The 16707-nt window shown below is 48.8% G+C and overlaps 1 protein-coding gene across 2 annotated transcripts in view; it reads right to left on the reverse strand.

Moving 5' to 3' along the window:
* Positions 1–464: 464 nt before the first annotated feature.
* TGM2 (transglutaminase 2) overlaps positions 465–16707 on the reverse strand; it is a 57554-nt gene continuing 41311 nt past the window's right edge. For both annotated transcript variants that reach the window (XM_081196195.1, XM_081196196.1), the window contains 7 exons: positions 15667–15802; positions 13956–14059; positions 12849–13088; positions 11650–11919; positions 4673–4833; positions 3657–3793; positions 465–2436 (listed from right to left, as the gene is read on the reverse strand). In XM_081196195.1, coding sequence (XP_081052321.1) covers positions 2280–2436; positions 3657–3793; positions 4673–4833; positions 11650–11919; positions 12849–13088; positions 13956–14059; positions 15667–15802 — 1205 coding nt within the window. In that variant the 3' untranslated portion in view covers positions 465–2279. The remainder of the gene's footprint in view (positions 2437–3656; positions 3794–4672; positions 4834–11649; positions 11920–12848; positions 13089–13955; positions 14060–15666; positions 15803–16707) is intronic.

Here is a 16707-nt window from a genome sequence, read left to right on the forward strand (position 1 = left end):
CCACCCTGTGGAACACCCTCACAATAGTCACCAAGGAGAGGAGTAACTACATAACCTTTAGAATACACCTGTATAGGGAAGCTTTTTAGTGTTTCATGTTTTATTACGTTTTTATATCTGCTGGAACCCACCTGGAGTAGCTGGGGCAACCCAATCAGATGGGCAGGGTACAAATAAATTATTATTGTTGTTGTTGTTATCATTATTACCACCATACCTTCCAATCTTTCTCTGATGAAAATAGGGATGTCCTAAGGAAAAGTGGGACATTCCAGGATCAAGTCAGAAACCGGGAGGGCTTCTATAAATCCGGGACTGTTGCTGGATAATAGGGACACTCATGAGGGTCTGAAATTATTTGAGGTACCCCCCTAGGAAAACACATCCACACCCCAGCCCCATGTAGAGTAGCAAGGAAGTAATTTATGGTTGTGGAAAGCAGAGGAAAGTGCTCCAGAGAAATATTGAAGGTGAAAAATTAACTCTTTATTCAGTGATTGCATAGTTCAGTTCCACTCTGAGAACACAGCATTTGCCGCGAGCGTCAGCTAGAAAGGATCAAGCGAAGCCGGCAAACCACCTTCTCCTCTGCACATTTGAGATTAGCATCACGGTACGCAAATATATCTATAGGTATGTACATGTTACATTGCTCACATTATTAAGCCCTTTGTTTCTTGGGTCAGCTTTTTTAAAAAATAAATGAATCTTTCTCCAAAGTGTGGACCTGGGAGCTTCCTAGCAAGAAATGCCTCCACCAAGAAATGGCGCTTGTCTTTCTGTTCCCCAGAAACCGCACTGGAAGGGGTAAGAAAGCTGCTTTCTCTGCCTGCCTTCCTTCTCCACAGTCCTGGCTCTCAATTTTCATTCCCCCCCCTGCCATGCCTTTTAACAAACACAGAGAGTTTGTTTCTCCGGCTAAATACTTAAAGATGGCCCAGGGAAAGGATTTGAGGCTGGTGCTTCTAAGCCCAAGTAGAGCTGGTGCCTCTGGCCAGCATCTGTCTTGGCAGCACTGAGTGCCTTTGACGTCTCTGTTTATCTGACGGTCGTTGGCAGACTCCTTCTCCCGAGTCCTTCTCCTGTCCCAGCCAGCCAGATCTTCCCTGGTTTCAAACACGAAATAAAACTCCACTCGCCACAGTTTTTAGACAAAGCGCTTGTGCCATCAATGCGAAACCCTGGGCCTTGGTGAACGGTTAGACGGCGGAACTCCCTCCCACATGGGGCAGGGACCAACTTTAAAAGAGGGCGGGGCAAATTCCTGGAGGGGGAGGAGACTATTGATGGCTACTAGCTACTAAACTGCAGGAGTGGAGAGGGGTTCTGTGTTCGAATGCCGCTTGCGGGTTTCCCAATAGAGGCATTTGATGATCAGGATTTGAGAACAGGATCCTGGGTTAGGTGGGTCTTTCAGGACTGGCGTAGCAGAAGTCTGTACTTGCTGCCGTACATTTCTGGTGGCTGCTGGTGCTGGAGTCTAGATATATATTATTTTCTTTATTTTTGGCATGATGCAGCAAGCAGCTTACAATATTTGCGTCCCTCTCCCCTGCGACTTCGGGGAAGGGCATGTCACATTTTGTTGGGGCTGCAGACAGCTGGACATTAAGGGCCACCCATTTCTGAGCAGGAGATATTCCTGTCTTACGGACACAGCAGACGGAAAGGAGATAAGGGGTTCAAGTCCTCCTGAGGTGGAAGGACGGAGTTTTATTTATTGCTCCAACTCCCTTGAAGACAGAAAACCAGCAGCCCAGGGAGTCTGCAAAATTGCCAGGCGCTGCTGGGGGGAGTTTTGCGTGTGATGTCATTTTTCACGGGGGAACTCTCAAAAAGTACCCGCCCCGTCTGTGGCCCAAAGCGATACATTTCTGCTGTGTGCGCAAATGACATCAGGAGGAACTTTCTAGACTCCTCTGGAGGTTTTCCAACTGGGATTCTTCAGCCGTAATTCCTGCTTTGCAGGGGGTTGGACTAGATGACCTCTGGAGGACAATTCTAACTACGATTCTTTGAAAAAGCCGCAAAAATATATCTTCTTTTTTTTTCAGGGGAGGGTCTAGCTAGGACCAAATTTCAGCTCCTTGGTGAAGGAGCAGTCGGGGGTGATGGCTCCTTGCAATATTGTCACATTTGAGTGTACACTGGGGGAGTTTTCCAGGGTCCCCGTTGCTGCCGGAATCACCCGTCTTTCTAAAGAGGCGGCTCAGGCGATGGATTTCAGGCCGGGCCAGCAAAGCAACCCTCTTCCCTTCTGGGCAGGGCGGGGCGGCACATCATTTGGGCAGGGGGGCGATGATGACGTTCCGGTAGCCCTTCACCCCCTTCAGCTTGTCGCTCTCGAAATCCACCACCAGCTTCCTCAGGCCCGACTGGCGGGGCACGAACTCCACCCTCACCTTGGCGTCCTCACCCGGCCCGACGGGGCTGTCCCTGCGGAGAGAGGGGAAGGGGGACACACGAGGTCAACCTACGGTCATCAGAAGAGTCCGCTGGATCAGGCCCTGGGCCCAGCGAGTCCAGCAGAACGTCAACACAAGAGCCCTTTCCCTTCCCAGAGTTTCCATCAACCCGTATTCAGAAGCATTGCTGCCTCTGACCGTGGAGGCAGAACAATAGCAATAACAATAACAATAATAACAAAAACAAATTTATTATTTATACCCTGCCCATCTGTATTATTTTACTGTTGTTAGCCACTCTGAGCCCAGCTTCGGCTGGGGAGGGCGAGCTATAAATAAAATTTTATTATTATTATTATCTGGCTGCGCTTCCCCAGCCACTCTGGGCGGCTTCCAACAGCCCTCAGGGCTAGGAGCCCTCAGTAACCCTTTCCTCCTCCACAAAGTTATCTAATCTGGTGGGAATGAGTTCCATAGTTTAACTTTGCACTGCAAGAAGAAGTAATTTTATCTTTCCTGATAAAAGCTTCCTTGAAAGTCCACACGTTCCACAGTTCTGAGAGAGGGAGGAAAAATTCTGGTGGCAATATCCTTTTTGAGGCAAGGTGACCAGAAGGTGACAGTACAGTCGTATCCTGGAAGTCGAACTGAATCCATTCCAGAAGTCCGTTCGACTTCCAAAACATTCAGAAACCAAGGCGCGGCTTCCGATTGGCTGCAGGAAGCTCCTGTAGCCAATTGGAAGCTGTGGAAGTCTTGTCGGACGTTTGGGTTCCAAAGAACGTTTGCAAATTGGAACGTTCACTTGCAGGTTTGCGGGAGCCAAAACATTCGGGATCCAATGTACAACTGTACTGCAAATGTGGTTGCATCATAGATTTGTAGAATGACATCATGATGCCGGTAGTTTTATATTCACTTCCTTTTGTAATGATCCGATGGTCCAAGGGATCAGAACCACTTCCCTACAAAGGAAGGCTGCCGTTTTTCAGGCTTCTTAGCTGAGCAAAAAGGCCAGCGAGAGGCAACACGATAGACGTTTGTGAAATTATGCATGGTTGGTTTGAGAAAAGTTCTTCTCCTTCTCTCTCACCACTGCAACTCCTGGAACTCCCAAAGGCTGCTCTGCTTGCAGAATTAAGCCTTTCCCCCTTTTCCCCTTCCACAACTGAACTGGGCGTCAACAGCCCTTCTTCGCGTCTTGGAAGTGTTGGTATTGAGAACCAGAAGATGTGGTTGGGGGAAACTCACAGCTCCTGGATCTTCTGCCCTTCTGTCAGGCCGGCACCCTCCACGGCGAAGAGGCAGCCATTCAGGGGGGTCGGAAGGGGGTTCTTCAGTGTCAGCTCGGCCACCAGCCTCCGCTTCTGAACTGGCTCCCCCAAGATCTGCATTTGGAAAAAAGGAGAAAGCTCAGCCTGATGGGGAAATATTGGGGTTCAGTGCCCAATACCCTTTGGGTTCAGCCAGATTCCAGGGGTCAACAAAACAGGACATTTACTTAGGCGTTGCAAGGCCAGGACAACACGAGCTCAGCCAACAAGGAGTTGATGGGCAGAGGAACAACTATGAAAACGGCACAAACATTTATTGCACCAATATGCGTGGAGGAAGCTGTGTCCATATATGACAACACATCTTTCTTTCTTCTAACTTCCTTATCTGTTCCTCTACAATAGCTTCTAAGAACAAGATCTTGATACTTTGTCATTCTCTCTTGCAAACACAGAAGAACCACACATGTCCCCAGCAGAATTGCATTAAGCTGCACGGTCTGGACTCAACATATGTCTGTCTGCCTGTCTGCCTCTCCCCAGAACCTGCAGGGGATTTTTTCCTGCATTCCAGAGGCTTGGACTAGATGACCATTCCGACCCTTTCCAACTCTACTGAAATAGACTCAGAGTCGAGAGTGGATTTCATGCTCTTTATTCAGCTCATACTGGTGAGGAGGAATGGGAGTTCCCCCGAAATGTCTGCTTTATACTGTATACATTATTTACACAATGGGCCCCACGTGATTGGCTAATTCTGGGATTCTCCTGTAGGCCAATCAGGTTGCGGATTCACTTCCACCTGGAGTTGGATTGGGTGGCTCCTGTGGACCAATCAGACTGCTGCATTCTGGATCCTATTGTTCTAGGACCAATCAGACTGCTGCATTCTGAATCCTATTCAACTCAGTCCATAACATCTACAATGTGATTATGCCCAGGGCACCCACTTCCCAGAAGCAGCCACGAAATGCCCATGCAAATTTGCCTTACCCGGACTTTGATATCTGGGTTTTTGACATAGATGTTCCTGGACTCGAGGACGATCTCGTTGGTCTCATGCTCCTTCAGGAGAGCCATCACCTTGATCATATTGTCCTGCGTCAGGCAGTCACCATACTTCTCGTAGAGGATGCGCAAGGGGACGACCCTCTCTGGAGAGGAAGAAGAAGAAAGAACATGAGCTTTGCCAAAGACAGAATCCAGACTCCTTGGATCTCCTCCAGTTTTAAGAAGATTCCACAACATCATGTAAAGACAGTGTGAGGGACCGTCTCTTGCACATACCCAGTTGACTGCTGGGTGGAACCACAGCTGGGAGAAACCAGCCATGTAACCTCAGGAGGGAGAAAGCATTCTGGATGCAGCATCACACACAAAAACCAACTCATATGCACATGGGTTGAGGGCATCAGCCCCATATCTCCTTCAGAACACAGGGAGAGCCTCTCTCAGGTGTGGGGAACCTCTGGCCTCCCAGATTTTGCTGACCTACAGCTCCCATCATCCTTGACCATTGGCTGTGCTTGCTGGGGCTTCTGGGAGCTGAAATCCAGTGACATCAGGCTGCCCGAAGGTTCCCTATGCCATTGGTCTATCTCAGCCAGCATCCTTTGTCTCATTGTGGACCACCAGATGTCTCTGGGAGACCCACAAGTGGGAGACGAGGGCCATCACCTTCTCGGGCTGATGTTCTCCAAAGCATGTTGAACCCTGACCCTGGAGGTCATATGCAGTCGCGGGGGCAGCTTTAGGGTAGCGCGGGTGCTGAATTTTAGCACCTCACAGGGTGACGCTGAAATTTGAGGGCCTGATTTCTCGCTCATGAGTTCTCCCGTTCCCCCTTCAAACATAGAAAGTTGCCCTCTACTGAGCCAGTCCAATGGCCCACCGAGTTTAGTATTGTCCACACTGACTGGCAGCAGCCCTCCTGGCTTTCATGGCTTAGTCATTTTCCCCAGCCCTGTCTGGAGATGTTGGGGATTGAACCAGGAAGCTTCTGCATGCAAAACAGGTGCTCTCCCACTGAGCTGTGGCCCTTCCTGCTCTGCCCACCTAGTAGGAAGATGGTGAGTTTAACCATTTCCTGTTAGGTAAAGGGACCCCTGACCATTAGGTCCAGTCGTGGCCGACTCTGGGGTTGCGGCGCTCATCTCGCTTTACTGGCCGAGGGAGCCAGCGTACAGCTTCCGGGTCATGTGGCCAGCATGACTAAGCTGCTTCTGGCGAACCAGAGCAGTGCACAGAAATGCCGTTTACCTTCCCGCCGGAGCGGTACCTATTTATCTACTTGCACTTTGACGTGCTTTCGAACTGCTAGGTTGGCAGGAGCAGGGACCGAGCAACGGGAGCTCACCCCGTCACAGGGATTCGAACCACCAACCTTCTGATCGGCAAGCCCTAGGCTCTGTAGTTTAACCCACAGTGCCACCCGCGTCCCTCTAACCATTTCCTGTTGCATGTCTCCTATTTCACCCAGTAGTTTGGGGAGGGGCATGGATGTGGGTCTCCTGCTGCTGCGTTGAGTGACAGCCATGCACCTGCCCTGATCGCTCTTTGGCCCTAATGCAATAGACATCTGGGTGCACTTCAAAGCCATGATGGCTCCCCAAACCCAGCTGTGTCCAGCAGGGGGCCAGACGCAAATTAGCTGCCCTAGGATTCATTTGGCCAAGACTCTGGGTTTATGCCTCTAAGTCTTGCAGAGTTTCCCCCTTTAGGGATCTTGTGGGTTTTTGTTTTAAAATCTCTTCCAAAGTCTGCCTAATGGCAAGGGTCTTTAAGATAAGGCCCAGTTAACGCAGGGGGGTCAAGTGGAAGTTGCACTTGTAAAAGGTTTCTGGTGCATGTAAAACGCTACAGTGCCATCAGAAAGTGTTGGATCAAAGCATATCGGATTCCTTCCCAGCTCTGGAAGAAAACACGTCACTTCTAAATGAAAGAATGCAGAGAGAGAGAGAGAGAGAGAGAGAGAGAGAGAGAGAGAGAGAGAGAGAGAGAAAGTTTGCTTTTTCTGCTGTCGTTCCCATGCCTTGCTTCTTCAGCTTTCTGATTCTTTAATTCAGAATTGCAGCTGAAATGGAAAACTTGGAGAGGACTAAAACTCTGGGGTATTAATAGGATGCAAATAGAACACACCACTTAAAGCTTTCAGACATGGAGATGGCATTTGGACAATTCCCCTGGGAGAATACAGTCATACCTCGGGTTAAATGTGCTTCAGGTTGAGCGTTTTCAAGTTACGCTCTGCGGCGACCCGGAAGTAACGGAGCGCGTTACTTCTGGGTTTCGCTGCACACGCATGCGCAGACGCTCAAAATGACATCATGCGCAGAAGCGGCAAAATGCGACCCGCGCACGCGCAGACACACAGTTGCATCTTACGTTCTATTCAGGATGTGAACGGGGCTCCAGAACAGATCCTGTTCTCACCCAGAGGTACCACTGTATAAGAAGGGCCTGCTGGATCAGGCCAGTGTCCTATCCAGTCCTGCATCCTGCTCTCGCAGTGACTGACCAGATGCCCATTATGGGAAACCCACAAGCGGGACCTGACCATAAGAGCAACTCTCCTGGCATTCAGACGCATGGCTGACTCCAGCTGTGGCCAATATCCATTGATAGCTTTCTCCTCCATGAATTTGTCCAGTCCTCTTTTAAAGCCATCTAGGTTAAGAGCCATCACTGTCTCCTGTGGCAAGGAGTTCCATAGTTTAACTCTGCGCTGCATGAAGAAGGACTTTCTTTTAACTGTCCTGAACCTTCCAACATTCAGCTTCACTTGGATGCTCATGAGCTCCAGCGTTAGCAGAGAGGGAGAAAAACTTTTCTCTATCCAGTTTCCCCATGCTGAGAATAATTTTATAAGTTTCTACCATGTCTTTCCAAAGAGGATCTGTGAGCTGGCCAAGGTCACTCCCAGATAACCGGTTTACTGAGCTGTTATCCCGACCTATTTGAAGGGAGGTTAAACTGCGCTGTACCAAGCCATTGTTTTCCCACGCTGAATTTCCCCATTAATTTCCTCACCGCAAAGGGTCATTTTTAAAAGGAAAATGGGCTTGTTGTGCCAAAGCACCGAATCCACTGGAACAGCAAACCTGAGTTATTTGGTACAAGATCAAGTCCTGCTTGCAAAATAGCAGCAGCCTGGGAGCACCCCTGGTTTTAACCTCCGCAAGCATAGAGGCTTTGGGGGTCCCCAAAAGTTGGGAATACCCCCAAAATCCCACAGCTTGGAGATATCCAGCAAGACGGAGCCTCAGGACAACTCGGAAGCTCAAGCGACCCAGATTGTCGCAGCTTCTCAGGGGTCTGTGTGGCTCTCACCACTGGTCCTTACATCGATGCTCCAGCAATCACCCTAAGGTGGATTTCTGCCAAACAGCTACATTCCTGCCTGAGCAGTCTTGGGCACTGAACGGCAGCCTGCGGTTCGCCTCAACGTGTCTCTGCGTTCTCTTTCAAATGGCTGTCAACCTGCGGGTGCTCAGGCTGTGGGTGTTTTCACCCAGGAAGCTAGCCTCCCTTGCTGCTCACCTCTAGATTCTTGCTGTTTGTCTGGAAGTGAGGGACGGCATTTGTAATGCAAATGAGCATCCTGGCCTAGACCTGCCAGCTGAAGCAAGAGGGAGTCCCCAGGGTGGAAAGGCTTTTTTAATGCAAGAGAAGGGGGGGGGGGAAAGGTTCTGGCTTACTTGGTTTGTTTAGGGGCTTCCTGGGGCAATCTGGATGACCAGGGGTGCAGGGATGGGGGTGGGGGAGAGAGGGAGCTGAACAAGACAGAGCCTGCCTCTTTTATTTGGAGCATTTTCACCTTGCTCTTCAGCCAGAAAAAAGGCTCTCTGCACTGTCTGCAAATGTTCACAGAACATCCCTGCTTATGATCTAAAAGGCACATGGCACAAAAGGAAAAGGTATCTGGAGGGAGGAGGAAAAACACAGCTGGTTCTTCTTTAGTAAAGGGCCCCTCTGCCTCTCCTAGGCACTGTTGAACATGCCCCGTGGAGGTGGGTATTTTAGCCTGGAGATGGAAAGGCTTAGAGGGGATATGATAGTCGTTTTCAAATATCTCGAGGGCTGCCCGAAGGAAGATGGAACCAACTTGTTTTCTCCTGCTCTGGAGAGCAGAACTTGAACCAATGGCTTCAAATGACAGAAAAGGAGATTCTGACTAAACACGAGGAGGAACTTTGACAGTAAGAGCTGTTCAACAGTGGAACAGACTCCCTCAGGAAGTGGGGGACTCTCCCTCCTTGGAGATTTCAAAGCAGAGGTTGGAGGGCGTTTTGTGATTCCCACTAGACAGTTCTATGGTTCTACGAAAGAAAAGGTGAGGTCATGCTCCTGCCGGAGTGTCACTCAGTGCACAGCCAGATCCACCAATTTGAAGAACCAGTCCAGCTGTTTCATGGGATTATAGAGTTGGGGGAACCCAAAGGTCATCCAGTCCAACCCCCTGCAATGCAAAAAATCACAGCTAAAGAATCCCTGGCGGATGGCCACCTCCACTTAATACGTTCCAGTGAAAGAACTCCCACCGCCTTGATTCTTAGCCCCACGGTCCCAGGAGGCCAGCGAAAACTCCTGTGCCGACACACCCTCTGCATGAATCCACAGTGACAATCTTGGTTTGGGTTCAAAGCAAACAAGCACTTCTCTCTCCCCTGGGGCAGAGAGCCAAGCCTCACGCCAGTCTCCATCTCCGGAAGGGCTGTTTATCTCTGCGGTTTTGCCTCTGCGAAGGTATGCAGTTTGGAAGGAACCTGACTCCACCAGCCCCGGCACTGCAAGGCCCATTGTTTGCCTGAAACCCACCACCCAAACCCCGCCTTTCAGGTGCTGTTATATAAATGGGCTGAAAGGAATAGCAGCTGCTCACTTGGAGGAGCCACAAAGGGCAGGAAATTGCCTGCTCAGAGTGCAATGATCCCCTTCCACTTACTCTGGGTCCTCAGGATGTGAATCCGTGCCAAAATCCACAGGACGGGAGCCAAGAGGCGTGAGCCAAGTGACAAGCAGCTCACAAGAACGCACAAGCATTTGTGTGTCTGCTCGAAACCAGGAGACGATGCCACCCTCTCCAATTCCATCCTAGGATGGCCTTGTGGGGTTGCCAAGAGATGTCTCAGGTTGCCAGCTGAGAAAGAGAGGCTCCCTCCAGCCTTGCTCAGGGGTGGCAGCCCTGTGGACCCCCCAGACGTGGGAGGACTCCAAATCCCAGCAGGCCCAGCACCTAGCATGGCCAATGGCTAGGAAGGAGGATGGAAGCTGTAGTCCAAGAAGATCTAGGGCAGGGGCCAGCAAACGTTTTCAGCAGGGGGGCGGTCCACTGTCCCACAGACCTTGTAGGGGGCCGGACTATATTTTGAAAGATAATAATACATACACAAATTCCTATGCCCCACAAATAACCCAGAGACACACTTTAAATAAAAGCACACCTTCTACTCATGTAAAAACACGAGGCAGGCCCCACAAATAACCCAGAGATGCATTTTAAATATAAGGACACATTCTACTCATGTGAAAACATGCTGATTCCTGGAACATCCGCGGGCTGGATTGAGAAGGTGATTGGGCCAGATCCGGCCCCCGGGCCTTACTTTGCCTACCCATGATCTAGAGCAGCCTTTCTCAACCTGTGGGTCCCCAGATGTTGTTGAACTACAACTCCCATCACCCCTAGCTAGCAAGGCCAGAGCTCAGGGATGATGGGAGTTGTAGTCCAACAACATCTGGGGACCCACAGGTTGAGAACCGCTGATCTAGAGGGTCCTAACCACCTGCTCTAACCAGAGATGCGGAGAGCTAAAAGTGCAACACCAAAGATTTAGGTGCTGCCCTGGGCAAAGAAAGCCTCTCCAACATCTGGAGATGTCTGCTGCGGTGGAGGTGATGTTGCAGCTAGGAGATAGGGATGCCCAGGCAGCCGCTCCCCATCGGTGCTTCCTCTTGTGAGAAGGGGAAGGGGAAGGAGGAGGAGGAGGTCTGGGTGCTTGATGCAGATCATTTCCATTCCCTCACTCCTGAAGCGCAGCAGGAATGCTAAACAAGGAGAAGTGGAGCTGGGGGCGCAAGGAGGTCACAGACTGATGGGGAACAGCTGGGCTGAAGGGAAGCCATCTCAGCTGGGGGAGAAGTGGAGCAACAGAGGGGCAGGGGAGGAAAGGGAAAGCTTGCAGCCCAGGAAGGGACTGGAGAGGGGAGCAAAGGCCGCTGGGTCCTGCTCAGCAAGAGGCTTGCTGCAAATCCTCTGTCTGCTGCCTCCAGAGAAAGGATGGAGCAACAGCACAACACCCAGTCGTTGCTGTTCTACTCAAAGCTGAAAGTGCAGCAGCTGCTCTGCTTCCAGACTCCTGGGATCCAAGCCATGCTCTCAGGGCCAGGGGTTGCTCCCTCTTTCCCCAGCCCCACGACTCGGAGGGGGAGGTTCATGGGGACCCCCATAGAGGGAGGGAAATGGTTCAGGCTCTCCCCCACCAGATTCCTGAATGGATGCTTTTGAATTCTGGTGCTGGAGGAGACTCTGGAGAGTCCCATGGACTGCAAGAAGATCCAACCTCTCCATTCTGAAGGAAACCAGCCCTGAGGGCTCACTGGAAGGACAGATCCTGAAGCTGAGGCTCCAATACTCTGGCCACCTCATGAGAAGAGAAGACTCCCTGAAAAAGACCCTGATGTTGGGAAAGATGGAGGGTACAAGGAGAAGGGGACGACAGAGGACGAGATGGTGGGACAGTGTTCTCGAAGCTACAAACATGAGTCTGACCAAACTGCGGGAGGCAGTGGAAGACAGGAGGGCCTGGCGTGCTCTGGTCCAGGGGGTCACGAAGAGTCGGACATGATTAAACAACTAAACAACAACAACTAAACAACAACAACTAAACAACAACAACAACAGCTTCATGGGTCCATATGATTAGGGGATGGAGAAGGCAGATAGTTCACCTGCTCTCATCTGTCTTTACCTGCGTAGGGCTCCAGATTGACGTTGAGCAGGTCTTTGCTCCCGCATTCGGGCCCCAGCGTCCCGTTGTAGGTGAGGGTCCGGGCGCCAAACATAAGCCGACATCGGCGCTCGGTGTCCGTGTTGTTGTTGATGACGGCAAAGACGTCAAAGTCGCACCCGTTGTTCATCCCTTCAGAGGCCTTGATTTTGACTTTCAAGCCCTCTTCTGATGGCGGGTAGACCTTCTGGTGCTTCGCCTTCTCAAAGACGGACCTCTCCTCCTCTGAGTCTGCAAAAATGGAAGCAGGAACAACTAAGGTACCTACAGGACCGCCTCTCCTGGTCTGCCCCGCAGAGGACCTTAAGGTCCATGAATAACTGTAGTTTAGAGGTCCCAGTTATTGGTATCAGATACCAAATGTGCATGCACACAAAAGCTCATACCAATAACTAACTTAGTTGGTCTCTAAGGTGCTACTGGAAGGATTTTATTTATTTATTTTATTTTATTTATCTTATTTGATGTCCATTAAAAGAAATATTTTTAAATGGTATGGTTTGTACTGTGTGTGGCTTTGTGTATTTTTGTTGTAAACCGCTTTGACGTTTTTTTAATGATACAGCGGTCTATAAATGTTTTTATAAATAAATACAGAAGTTTGGGAAACTGATGTGAATCCTCGTCCTTACATTCAGAGACATGAAACTTTGTCATTATTGAAAATTTGGAAAATGACTTCCATAGGCATAGATTTCCCTGAATCTAGCATTCCCTCTAGTATGGTGCTGGAGGAGACTCTTGAGAGTCCCATGGACTGCAAGAAGATCAAAGCTCTTCATTCTTAAGGAAATCAGCCCTGAGTGCTCACTGGAAGGACAGATCCTGAAGCTGAGGCTCCAAGACTTTGGCCACCTGATGAGAAGAGAAGACTCCCTGGAAAAGACCCTGATGTTGGGAAAGATGGAGGGCATAAGGAGAAGGGGACGACAGAGGACAAGATGGTTGGACAGTGTTCTCGAAGCTACCAGCATGAGTTTGACCAAACTGCGGGAGGCAGTGGAAGACAGGAGTGCCTGGCGTGCTCTGGTCTACGGAGTCACAAAGAGGTGGACACGACTAAACAACTAAACAACAACAACAAGTATTCCCTCCCTCCCTCCTTTCCTCCCTCCCTCCCTCCCTCCCTCTTATATACAACCCAGAGATGCTCTGGGTACCTTCTGGGTACTTGTAGTTGTGGGTGATGTCCTCCTTGGCATCCCCGCCAATGCTCTTGGTGCTGATGTGCTTTCCCACCAGAGAGGAGTAGGTGGTCCTCTTCCGTGACATGTCACTCTGCAGCATCAAATAGGCCACGTCTGCGTTGACCTCGGCGAAGACAAACTTCACGTCGTACTTCAGCTTCAGGTCTCCTTCCTTGACAGCTCGGACCGGAGTGGGGCCACAGCAGTAGACACCTGCAAGGAGAAAGAAGCCATCGACCAGAGGAATATTAAAACGCACACTGGCTGCGTTTAATTATTGTTGAAAATGATATGTTGAAAACTAATAAAAAAATTATATATAAAAAATTATCCTTTCCAGACTTTTAAAACAACACCTAAAACAGCCATTTAACATGAATTTTCCTATCTAACGAGACCATTGATCCATAAAATGAAAGCAATAAACAATGTTCTGCAGTCACACAATCAATCAATCAATCAATCAATCAATCAGTAACTGAACTGGGTTCCACACAGTCACAAAAACAAAACAAAAAAGCGCCGCAAAAACAAAAATGCAAAATAAGTAGCAAAAGCAGACAGACCTCAGCGTAACACTCAAAATGAAAGTGTGGCACTCAAAATGGAGCACATTTGGCTTCCAAAAAAAGTTTGCAAACCGGAACACTTACTTCCGGGTTTGCAGTGTTTGGGTTCCAAGTTGTTTGAGTACCAAGACGTTTGAGAACCAAGGTACCACTGTATGGAGCGTTAGGGGCATAATCAAGCCTCTTCTCTTTGTCCCTTAATTGCCTCCATTCCCAACTCTGCAGAACCTCCCAGCCAAAGTGATGATAGGAAATTGGGTATCGGGCTCGGCGTACATATAGATACGTGCCTATCTGTAATAAGCGATTGTCATCGTTGCCGGCATTTCAGGCACCATTCCTTTTTTCTATTAAAGGTCTACCCTGTCCTTCAGTTGAGCAACACAGACAACCTCCTCCCAGCCCAAATCCTTTGGGGCCTGCCTATGGGGCTGAGAGCTGTAGCCCTAAACCTCTGCAGGGTGCTAGGGTGGAGGAGGAGGCTATTGGCAGGCACTCTGGGCAGAGATACCTTCGCTTTTTTCCTGGGGAGTTGGGTCCAAAGCCTGCCAGCCATCATACCCGCCTGGGAGATCTGGGCGGGTCATCCAGGATTCGTTCCAGCAGTGATAATTCCTGTGGGAGGCAGAGAAAAGGGGGAGGGAGGGAGCGAAGTCCGATAAGAGAGGTACACTCTGCATTTCTCCAAAGGACCCTCGCATTCCAGAGGCGTTTGGCACAGGCCCACCTGGAAAATTCTCAGCTCCCCCCATGGAATTTCTCTCCTAGGTGTTCCTGAGGAGTGCCAGGCACCCTCGCTCTGCAAGATGCTTGAAAACCATTATGGGATGCTCAAGTATCAGGCACCTCGTAAGCAGAGAAATCCTATCAACGCCTGAAATGCAAACTTTGCTGATGTCTGCCTGCTTCCAGCAGCACAACAGCTTTGACTTGAGGCGACAACAGGAGAATCGTAGAATTATTTTTAATTTAATTTATTATTATTATTCCTTTTTAATTGGTTTTCACATATTACATTACCATACAAATGTACCAAAGCCAACACCATTTCCTCCCCATCCCCCATACATTTACATTTCTATTTCCTCCATCCATCATATTATCCTTTTCTCCCTCCTCCCACTTCCCTCCTCCCCACTCGATTTCCTCCACATTATACAATTTACAATAATCTTTGCATTCTACAATCTTCTCAAATCATCTATATATTCTTATTATCTTTCCTTACTAATTTTTCTTCCATCCAGTACTTCACATTTGAATCTAGGCATGTTAGCGTATCTTTTTTTGAGCGATATTTTGCCATATATTCATCAAAACATTTCCATTCCTTTTTTAATTTTTGATTCGACAGATTTCTTATTAAAGCAGTTAATTTTGCCAGTTAAGTTGGCAAAGATATACAAATTGAAATCCAATCTCTGTTGGAGATCTGGTGGAGAAATAGGAACAACAATACATATGTGGTGGAGGTGTGAGGAAATTAAGAAATTTTTGATAGTAGTACACGAAGAACTAAAGAAGATGTTGAAAATATCAATAACAAAGAAACCAGAGACATATCACCTTGGATTGATAGATGAAGAGGTACCACGAGGGGAAAAAAGAATTTTTCTATATGCAAGTACAGCTGCTAGAATAGTGATTGCTGCTAGGTGGAAGTCACAAACTATTCCCACAAAGAAGGAATGGATTTGTAAACTAAATGAATATTTAATTTTGGCAAGATTAACTGCTATAATGAGAATCATGGAATTATAGAATGGGAAGGGACCCCAAGGTTCATGCAATACAGGAATCACAACTAAAGAATGCCAGATGGACAGCCCTCCAACCTCTGTTGAAAAACCTCAAAGAAAGGAGAGCTCACCACCTTCCAAATGAGTCTATTCCACCATCAAAAAGTTATTCTTAATCAGAATAACAGTACGGTAGGGTTGGAAGGGATTGCCAGGGATCATCTAGACCAACCCCTGCAATGCAGGAATCTCAGCTGAAAGCATCCCTGACAGGTGGCTGTCCAACCTCTGCTTAAAAACCTCCAAGGAAGCTGTTGTTGTTGATTCAGTTGTTGCTTCCCTGCTAGCTGCACCAGGAACCCTAAAGTTCCTTCATGGACAGAGCCCGGCACCTCATAGTTAGGCAAAGCTATCAGACTGACAGGTCCAAGACGCTGCATGCATTTTCGGGGAGTCCCAAACACCCACCGGACCTCCACTCACCAGATGAGCTCCCGGTTGCCCTGCTGCAGCTTCCCGTTCTCATCCAAATACTGCTCTATGACCAAGTTGCCGTTGGTGTCGTGGGCAGAGTTGTAGTTGGTGACCACGCGCGTGGGGATCCCCAGGGACCTCAGCACTGGGAAGAGAGCAGAAGAGGAAGAGGTGAACGATCCGTGGAACAAGCCCAACAGACCCACCAAGCTCCCAAATGAGGGAGACACTCGCTCCTACAGCTGACTTTAAACATCCACACAACTGCATGCAAGGCAATACAGACATACTTGCGTCTGCAATCATTCCGGTCCTGCAGTGAAATATTAACAAGCAAAGAAGACAAAGGCAGAACTAGCTGCCTCATTCCCAAAGGGAGGATAGCCAAGCCCAAGTTTATTATTTTATTTTTATGACTTATTAGATTTATATACAGCCCTTCATCAGAAAATCTTAGGGCATTCACAAGATAAAAATGCAAGATTAAAAACACAAATAAATAGTTAAATCAAAAGCAAAAGCAACAAAACAATAGCCCCCGCTCCCACAAACACATTCTATTATTATTAGTTTTCCCCCCGGTTTGCCATAGGAGGGGGCATTGGGCACAGTCCCCCGTGGAGAAGGTGAGGAAATGGCTTGCTGCTATAGAGAATGGGGAAACAGGGAGCTGTAGCATATACTAGAACCCCCAACGCACTTAAAAAAGAGAGCTTGTGTGTGTTTTGACATGGAGGAGCCTGTCAGACTTGCATTCGACCGAGCGACTCCTCCGGTCGAGTCTTCTGAAATTGCCTCCGATGTGATTAGAGACCTGAGCCTCTGATAAGGCTCCAAGCACGTTTCCCCATTACGCGGAGTATCCCGCACAGGGAAGGACGAGAAATATGAGCTACATGCTAAGAGTTTTATTACTAAGCTACGCAGACAGAAAAGAAATACACCCTCTCTCTGTGAGAGCAGAGAGCAACCGAAAAACAAAGGAACAGGAAACCAGTAAACATCATATCCGTCTCCTGTCTTCCATGGGACTTCCAACAGTCTGGAATC

The sequence above is a fragment of the Podarcis bocagei genome (genome assembly GCF_964188305.1).
Source record: "Podarcis bocagei genome assembly, chromosome: 5".
NCBI lineage: Eukaryota > Metazoa > Chordata > Lepidosauria > Squamata > Lacertidae > Podarcis > Podarcis bocagei.